The sequence below is a fragment of the Nicotiana tomentosiformis genome, chromosome 9, assembly GCF_000390325.3.
Source record: "Nicotiana tomentosiformis chromosome 9, ASM39032v3, whole genome shotgun sequence".
Lineage (NCBI taxonomy): Eukaryota > Viridiplantae > Streptophyta > Magnoliopsida > Solanales > Solanaceae > Nicotiana > Nicotiana tomentosiformis.
In genome coordinates this window covers 112,531,711-112,541,911 of record NC_090820.1, presented here as the reverse complement: position 1 = coordinate 112,541,911, position 10,201 = coordinate 112,531,711, and the positions used below count along the sequence as shown (strand labels likewise).

The 10,201-nt window shown below is 35.1% G+C and overlaps 1 protein-coding gene across 1 annotated transcript; it reads right to left on the bottom strand.

Moving 5' to 3' along the window:
* Positions 1-3,487: 3,487 nt before the first annotated feature.
* LOC138899374 (uncharacterized) lies at positions 3,488-3,841 on the bottom strand. The gene has a single exon (XM_070185540.1). It carries the CDS (start codon positions 3,839-3,841, stop codon positions 3,488-3,490), a length of 354 nt encoding a protein of 117 aa, XP_070041641.1.
* Positions 3,842-10,201: the final 6,360 nt, after the last annotated feature.

Genomic DNA, 10,201 nt, shown 5'->3' with positions numbered 1-10,201 from the left:
TGCATATACACTATTTATACACATTCATAGTTCATATAATTTTGTATATAAAGTGTATATACAGTATACACACACACACACACACACACATATATATATAGTACGTATATAATTTATAATATGTATATAAAGTGAATAATTAATATATATTTTATATATAAAGTGTATAATCTTTCTCTCACAAATACTCTCAGTGTTTCTTTCTTTTTCCCTTTTAGATCTTATTTCCTTTTGTTTTTTTCTTCTTGTCATTCCTACTTTACTATTTCTTGTTCTTTCTGTAATAAAATTTTTGTAGAAATTCTCACTCATTTTTTTCTCTCTTTTAGTTAATTCTTAAAAATTGTATAAAAGCTATACTTTTGTATAAAAATTGTATCTACACAAATATAAAGTTGTATATACATGGTACTTGTATATTAATTTTAAAAACTCTATATGCAATGTATACTAAGTTTGGTAGTCTGTTATTCGAGTATATTGAGTGTATCCAAGTGTGTTTATGTATCTAAAGTATATCTTGTATACATTGTGAAATGTACATCTCTCTCTCATACACATTTAATCTTGTTTATCTGTGTATATTTTTTCTTCCTGAGTTGAGTTTCTAAGTAAGTTTTTCTCTTTTGAAAAATATTTTATTTTTTTGAATTCCCCAGTTTTTGGATTTTTTGACCGAATTGTTCTGTTTGTGTAACTGAAAATTTATTTGAATGAAATAGTTTAATACTTTACATTTCTTTGGACTTGAAATACTTCACATGGGTTTGGAATGTGACTAGTGATATTTTTATTTCACCAGCTAACTATTATAATTAGTTTTTGGCTTCAATTTGCATAATAAATCTGTGGGCTAAAAATTGTCAAAAGTTTCAGTCGAACGGCCAGAAGTGAAATTGCCTCTATAATGATGGTGCTGATAAGCCCAACAAATGCCTGGCCTTTGGCAAACTAAAGACCAATAGTTTGGACAACCAAAGTTAAGGACTCAATTCCATGATCATGGGGCAACTAATTAAAATCATAGTAGATTAATTTAGGCCAAACACATATACAACCCATTCAACTTGGTTTTATTTTTTTATTTTGGCACTTTATCTCAACCTTGTTTCATTTTGGCCCTCCAACTCTATTTCTTATATTTCATTTTAACACAAAAGTTGAAACCAGTGCAAAAATAAAATATAGTGCGTGTGTATACACAAATCTGAGCTGTAATAAATATCCAATTAAATGTTGTCACCTGGTTTTTTCATCCTTTATTTCATATAAGTTTGAAGTGAATCCATGTCTCAAAAAATATTTATTTTTCATAATAAAATGGATATTTGTTCTTGTGGATTTCAAGTTGAACTGAAAGTATCATGGACACCACGAAATCTGGGTCGTATATTTTAGTATTGACCCGTTTGACAAGTATGCGCAACATTTAATCGGATATTTATTACACCTCAGATTTGTGTATACATACGCGCTATATTTTTTTGTACTGGTTTCAGCTTTTGTGTTAAAATAAAACATAAAAAATAGAGTTAGAGGGCCAAAATGGAACAAAGTTGAGATAGAGTGTCAAAATATAAAATGGAGCCAAGTTGAATGGGTTTTATATGAGTTTGGCCATTAATTTATGGGGAACTTTTCATAATTGCTTATAGATTCAACTAATATTCCATAATATACAACCACAATTAAATTTTCATATTATACAACTTTTACATATAATCTTAAAATATGGTAGAATCCCTATAGAAAAGGAATGCAAACTGTAACGTATCCCATTTCTCATCCCATCCCATAGTTAATGCCTACAAATTCTCCATTTTGTTAAATCAACATTTTCATTATAAACCCATTATTACTATTTCAATCTTCATTTTGGTCTCTAAAATTCTCCATCACCATTATTTATATTATCCTTCAACACATTCTCAACAAATAATTCATTATTTATCAACTTATCCTTCTCCCGTAGGAGAAATATTCTTCAAATAAAACTATCCAAAAAGGTGATGTATTATATATTATATACCAATTTCATGAAAAATATATATTATATGATATATTGTATACCTATTTATTAGTAGTATGCATCATATAAACTAAAGTGATATATACAATGAAGGTATATTGTATAATATACTATACCAATATCATATAAGTTTGTATTATATAATATACTATATACGATATTTATTAACAGTATACATCATATTTTTCTTCTCGATGTACACATCAGATAACTAAAAGTGTATGTTATATTGTATACTTATGTACCATTTTCACATTAGTTTATACTGTATAATCAGAAAGATATATCATTAGGTGAGAGAGAATCTCAATGAGAGATTTTAGGAATTAAAAAGTTATACATAATTTAATTAAAAAGGTAAGATTTTAAAATAAATTGTACTAAAAGTAATTTTGTTAAAGCAGTTGTAGAAAATATAAATAAGTCTTTAGAGAATTGTATTCTATGTAAATTCCTCTAATTTATGTTTGCTGAAATCATGAAATCAGTGGATCATGCCATGAGTTAATCGTGTTAGAGAGATCATTTTCTTGATTTGTAACGAAGTTGGTGAACAACTCCCTCCCTTCAATTTTATATGGCATAATTTAACATGTTATATAATTTAAGAAATATAAGAATTTATGAAATTTATGATCTAAAATAAGTCATTAATTATATGAATGTAACCCAGTAAAATAAAAAAATTTATAATTAAATTATTTATAAACTTGCATTATTCGAGGAGAGGGGGAAAAAGACAGAAAGGAAACTCCATACTTACTTTAACTTAATACAAAACTTAATTTATACTTTCTTTTCCTCCTTTTGTTCAAAAAAGGAAGAACAAATTTTTACTAGTATGTACCATTTGACTTATTAACCCCCCCCCCCCCCCCCCAACCCAACAAACATAAAAAGAATTATAGGAAAATCATTTTCATCAAAGATACCGTTATTCTTTTCTAATTGCACTGGAACATAAATGGAATTTGTGCAACGTAAATATAAATTAATTAGGTTAGTTGGCCAGGAATACTTAATGGCCAAATACCAAATATAAAAAATGAAATACAAAAAAGTGATACCCATATATAACGAAAGAGAGTTCTTGGGTTCGGAATTCGAAATAAAATTCTTGGTAAGGTACTACTTGCGAACTTGTATTAATTAGACCAATGTGTTCCTGAAACCAAGATGATTAAACCAAAAAGGTGTTGTTACACTTTATTCCACAGGTTACTCTTGTCTAATTATAATAAGAGTAGTAGAATTTTTTGGTAGGGAGAACTTTCCCTTAAAGGATCCATACGATGTGCGAATCTGAATTAGTTGATACGAAAAATCAAACAAAAATAAGCTGTTATTAGTTGAATCGAAAAATCAAACAAAAACAAGCTGTTGTTACACTTTATTCCACCATAGTTAACGTTACCCTTGTCTAATTACAATAAGAGTTAAAAGATTTATCTCCTTCTCCTATTTGGGATGTACTTGTTGATCTTGTACATTTCTTGGAAGGTAAGAAGAAGATAAATCACCAGACCTTTTCCTTAGCATCTGCCTTATCCCATCAGCTACACAAATTGCAGGATTAGAGTTATAATTTCTACAAAATGACATGTGAGCTTTCACTGCTTCTTCTATCACAAGGAAATATTGCTTATTATTATTATTATTATTTTTCCCCCTTTCAACTTCATCTCTAACAGCTTCTGAGCACAACCCACACAACCATTTCCCCTTGAAATTGGCCTTCACTTCATTAATATAGTCTTGTGTGCAATCTTCTTTTAGACCACAACACTCACACTTAGCCAATTCTATGTCCATTTTCTTGAATCAAAACCAAGACTTTGCTAGCTAATCCTTTTTTTTTTGGGAATTATTTTACACTTTGGAAGTTTAGTTATCTTGCCATGGGGAGCAAAGGAAGTGTTTCTTGGATTATTTAGGACAATGGCTACAAAGGGAAAAGGGTGGGAAGAGAAAGAAAGAGGAAGTGAGAACTTATAGAGCATTTTTTCGAACGGAAGATCAGGTTTTGTAGTCCATTATTGATGTTATTTTAGTTATATAGCCATTTTCATAGGACATCAATAAAAGATTAACACGGGCAGCCCGATGCACTAAACTCTCGTTATGCGCGTGGTCTGGGGAAGGGCCGGACCACAAGGGTCTATTGTAAGCAACTTTATCATACATTTTTATAAGAGGATGTCTTCACGACTCGAACCTGTGACCTCCCGGTCACATGACAACAACTTAAACAATTACGCCAACGCTTCCCTTCAAACTATTAACACAGAAAATCTATAAAATAAATACATGAACTTTTTGCAAGTTCGTTTTTTTTAAAATTCAAATTGTAAGTGGAGATAAAAAATCATTTCCGACCCTAACTTATAGTAGGAAGAAAATGCATAAATTTTCTCCATGTTCTAAGGGACATAGGGCAGTGGAAAATGAGACAATTAGGAATTTGGTCTTGGAGGGGGCCCCTAAGGTGCAGCCCTTTGTATTATTTAAACCAATGATTAATGTGATTTTTTACTTGCTTTTGTCATTTTCTTTTGTATTGTTAGTTGTTACTTTAGGTGCAGTTTCTGCTTTTGGCTTGAAAGACAGTTACTTTCGGTTGAAATGGATTTATTTGGCTTGACTTGGCTTAGTCTCAAACTCTTAGTCTTGTTATCCTGATTCCATACATGCATGTGTTGACCACTCAGGCTTTTTTTTTTTTTTTTTTTTTTTGCATATTTGACTAAATCAGAGGCTGAGTTTAAAAGTTTATGAGTTATGAATTTGTAATAAAATCCATATATGTTAGTTAGTACAAGAGATAAAGAATAATAATCCCTAAATGGAATTTGAAAGTATATTTATCTCATGTTTGGTTATAGATACTAGCTAATTTCGGGAGACGTTTTATACTAAAATGATAGATTAGCTATTTCATATTGAAGATAGGATAGTTAATCCAATGGAAGTGTGAAATCCTAGTTTATCATACAGTTATACCAAACAACCTCATATATAATATATTAAATATTTATATACATGAATTTTTTCGTATAAATACAAATATAAACATGATCATTTGTCAATTCGTCCAAACTCATAGAGTAGCTCCGTCCCTAGACTAAACTAATGTTGTTAGGTCAACATCACATCTATACTTAACTGATCTTTGTTTCTTCTGGCCTTGTGTCACCCTAGATATCAATAATGGTGTATACAAAAACAATAGTACCAAACTTGTCCTTCCATTTCTTGTACCAAAAGCCATATTGTACAAGAAACAATAAAACTGTCCCTTTCTCCTATAAAAGAAGAAACAATAAAAATTGGTACCAACAAAGTAATTATCATGTTATTTTAATTATATTAACTTTTTCCCAGTTTGACATGATTTATTCGGCGCATACCTAAATTTTTCGTAATTTTAATTACTTCTCTAAATTTGACAATTGATAAACTTTAACCCCATTTTTTGTTCAAACCAATTCAGTGGCAGATCCACAACACAATTTATGGGTTCAAGAGAACCTAATAACTTTTGCCCAAATTCTATACATGTATATATTAAGTAAACCTACTAAATATCTATAAATATTTAATTGTGAAAATAGTTATTAGTGTAAATTAACTTGAGATAGTCGTAGGAACCTATAAACATCAAACTCAGAATCCGTCTCGGTTATTGATTCCTTGTTGCATGGGCCAATGGCATCTCTTAACTTTCCATTGTTTCTCTATGTAGAAATTCAAGGGGCTGACAATTCCTCGTTTTTAGCGTTTTAGGGTCATAAAACAGGAACTCAGCACGAGTTTTGATATTTCGTGTGCATTAATCCACACCATCTTCATGAATTCGGGCGATCGACCCTGAATCGCCTAAAATTTAATGGGCCCATAAAAAAAACAACCTAATGAGCAATAGTCATTACTTTTCCATGACCATTCCTTGTTTTTTTGGTGTTTTAGGGCCATAAAACAAGAATTCAGCACGATTTTTAATTTTTCGTGTGCTAATGTTCACGCCTCTTCATGAATAAGGGCGATTGAGCCCAAATCACCTAAAAATTTATGGGCCCATAAAAAACGACCTAATGAACAATAGTCATTGCTTCTCCATGATGAAAATCTGGGAGTCGGGCGAAATTCCAGTATTATGGCCCTTAAACGCCAAAAACAAGGAATGGTCATGACGATGCGATAACTAATGTTCCATAGGTCATTTTTGATAGGGCCAGAAAAATATTAGACGATCTGACTCTGGGCGCCGGACCCATGCAGATAGTGTGGGTTATAGCACACGAAAATATGAGAATCAGGCCGAATTACAGTTTTGTAGCCCTAAAACACAAAAAATGAGAAATGGTCAAGGCGAGACAATGACTATTGATCCTTAGGTCATTTTTGATAGGCCGCAAAATTTTAGGCATGGGTATGGGCTATAACATACGAAAATATGGGAATTAGTGGAATTCTAATTTTATGGCCCTAAAACACCAATAAACGAGTAACGATCATGTCGAGACAAAGACTAATGTTCCTTAGGTAATTTTTGTTTATGGAAGGCAAAATTTTAGGCGATCCGGATCCGGGAGCCTTGACTCATGGGGATGGCGTGGGCTCTAGCACACGAAAATCTTGGAATCAGGCGAAATTCTTGTTTTATGGCCGTAAAACGCAAAATATTAGAAACGATCATGGAGATGCGATGACTAATGTTCCTTAGGTTATTGTTTATGGGCCTACAAAATTTTGGGAGATTCGGGTCTGGCTGCACAGACCCATGCGAATGGTGTGGGCTATAGCACACAAAAATTTCAGGATCGGGTGGAATTTCAGTTTTATAGCCCTAAAACGCAAAAAAATGAGGAACGATTATGGCGAAGCAAGGACTAATGATCCTTTGGTCATTTTTGACGGGCATTCAAACCTTTAGGCGTTCAGGGTTTGCGCACCCTGACCCATACAAATGACGTGGGCTATAACACAAAAAGATTTGTGAATCGGGCAGAATTTTAGTTTTATGGCCCTAAAATGCCAAAAAACTAGGAACAGTCATGTCGATATGATGACTAATATTCCTTTGGTCATTTGTTATGGGCCGATATAATTTTAGGAAAGTCATATCTGGGTGCCCGGACCCATGCGGATGGCGTGAGCTATAGCACACGAAAATCTGAGATTCGGGCAAAATTCTAATTTTTTGACACAAAAACGCCAAAAACGAGGAAAAATCATGGCGAAGCAATGACTAATTTTCCTTAAATATTTTTTGATGGGCCAGAAATTTTTTAGGCGATCAGGGTACGGGTGTCCATGCGGATGGCGTAAGCTATAACCCAAAAATAATTGGGAATCAAGCGGAATTCTAGTTTTATGGCCCTAAAATGCCAAAAAATAAGGAACGGTCATGGCGAGGCGATGACTAATATTTCTTAGGTCATTTTTGAAGGACAAACAAAATATTATGCGATACGGGTCCGGTAGCCCGGACCCATGTGGATGGCGTGGGCTATAGCACAAAAAAATCTAAGAATCTAGCCGAATTTCAGTTTTATGGCCCTAGAATGCCAAAAATGAGGAGCGATCATGGCGAGGTGATAACTAATATTCCTTAGGTAATTTTTATGGACACGCAAATTTTTGGCGATCCGAGTTCGTACGTATGGACCCATAGGGATGGCGTGGGTTATTGTGCAGAAAAATCTGGGATTCAAGAGGAATTCTAGGAATGGTCGTGGCAAGGCAATGACAAATGTTTCTTAGGTGATTAATAGACCAAAGCTTTTTAGGCGATACGGGTCGGGGCACCCTGACCCATGCGGATGGTGTGGGCTATAGCACACGAAAATCTGAAAATGGGCAAAATTCAAGTTTTATAGCCCTAAAACATAAAAAAAGGAGGACAATCATGGCGAGGCAATGACTAATTTTCCTTAGATAGGTTTTGGGCTGGAAAATTTTTAAGCTATCCGGGTCCGAGCGCCTGGACCCATGCGAATGACGTGGGCTATATAGCACATGAAAATCTGGGAATTAGGCGAAATTTTAGTTTTATAGCCTCTAAAACGCCAAAAAATGAGGAACGATCATGGAAAGACGGTGACTAATGTTCCTTAGGTCGTTTTCGATGGGCATGCAAAATATTAGGCGATCCGGGTTTGGTAGCCCTGACCCATATGGATGGCATGGGCAATTCCCACATGAAAATTTGGGAATTGGGCTGAATTCTAATTTTACGACCCTAAAATTCCAAATAACAAGGAACGTTCGTGGCGAGACAATGACTAATGTTCCTTAGGATGTTTTTGATGGGCATGCAAAATATTAGGCGATTCGGGTCCGGTAGCCTGGATCCATGCAGATGAAGTGCGCTATTGCACATGAAAATTTAAGATTCTGACGGAATTCCAATTTTATAGCCCTAAAATTCAAAAACTAAGGAACTATCATGGCGAGGCAATGATTAACGTTCCTTAGGTAGTTTTTGATGGGCCGGTAAAATTTTCGGCGATGCGGGTTCGAGCGCCTGGACTCATGGGAATGTCACATAGCACACGAGAATTTAGGAATCAACAGAATTCCAATTTTATGGCGCTAAAACGCCAAAAAATGAGGAACTGTCATGACGAGGAGAAGACTAATTCTCCTTAGATCGTTTTCAATGGGTAGGCAAAATTTAGACGATCTATGCAGTTGTTGTGGGCAACAACACACGCAAATCTAGAAATCAAACGGAATTCCAGTTTTGTGGCCCAAATATACCAATAAATGAGGAACGGTCATGGCGAGGCATAACTAATGTTCCTTAGGTCATTTTTATAAGCTTAAATATTTTTAGGCGATCCGGGTCTAGGTGCCTGGATCCTTGCGGATGGCGTGGGCTATAGTACACAAAAACCTGGGAATTAGACGAAATTCCAGTTTTATTACGTCAAAAACGAGGAATAGTCATGGAGAGACAATGACTAATGTTCCTTAGGTCATTTTCGATGGGCCGAAAATGCATGGGTTTAGCCCACACAATCCGTATGGGTTTATGGCCCTAAAACGCAAAACGAGGAATGGTCATGGCGATGCGATAACCAATGTTCATTTGGTCATTTTTTATGGCCTGGAAAAATTTTAGGCGATCAGGTCCGGGCGCCCAGACCTATGCGGATGGGATGGGCTATAGCACACAAACATTTGGGAATCACGCGAAATTCTAGTTTTGTGGTCCTAAAATAACAAAAAATGATGAATGGTCATGGAGAGGCAATGACTAATGTTCCTTAGGTCATTTTTGATGGGCCAGAATATTTTTAGCAATTTGGGTATGGGCACCCGGCCCCTTGCGGATGGCGTGGGTTATAGCACATAAAAATCTGGGACTCGGGCAGAATTCCAGTTTTATGGCCCAAAAATTCCAAAAACGAGGAACGGTCATGGCGAGGATATGACTTATGTTCCTTCGGTAGTTTTTGATGGCCCAGCAAAATTTTTGGCGATCCGGGTTCGGATGCCTTGACCCATTTGGATGGTATGAGCTATAGCACAAGAAAATCCCGAAATCAGGCAGAATTTAAATTTTATGGCCCTAAAATGCCAAAAAGTGAGAAATGATCATAGCGAGGCGATGAATGTTACTTAGGTCATTTTTGATGAGCCCTAAAAATTTTAGGCGCTCTTGATCCGGGCGCCCGGACCCATGCGGATGGCGTCGCTATAACACATGAAAATATGAGAACCAGACGAAATTAAAGTTTTATGGCCCTGAAACACCGAAAAATAAGGATCAATCCCGGACCCATGCAGATGGCGCGAGCTATAGCCTGCGAAAATCTGAGAATCACACAGAATTCAATTTTTATGGCCCTAAAACACAAAATGTGAGGGATGGACATGGTGAGGCGATGACAAATATTCCTGAGGTCATTTTTGATGGGCCGACAAAATTTAAGGCGCTTTGGAACTGGGCGACTGAACCCATGCAGATGGCGTGGGCTATAACACACAAAAATCTAGAAATAAGTTGAAATTCCAATTTTATGGACCTAAAATGCCAAAAGGCGAGGAACATTCATGGTGAGGCAATTACTAATGTTCCCTAGGTCAATTTTATGGACCGACAAAATTTTCGGCGATCTATACGGATGGCGTGGGCTATAACACACTCAAATCTAAGAATCAGAT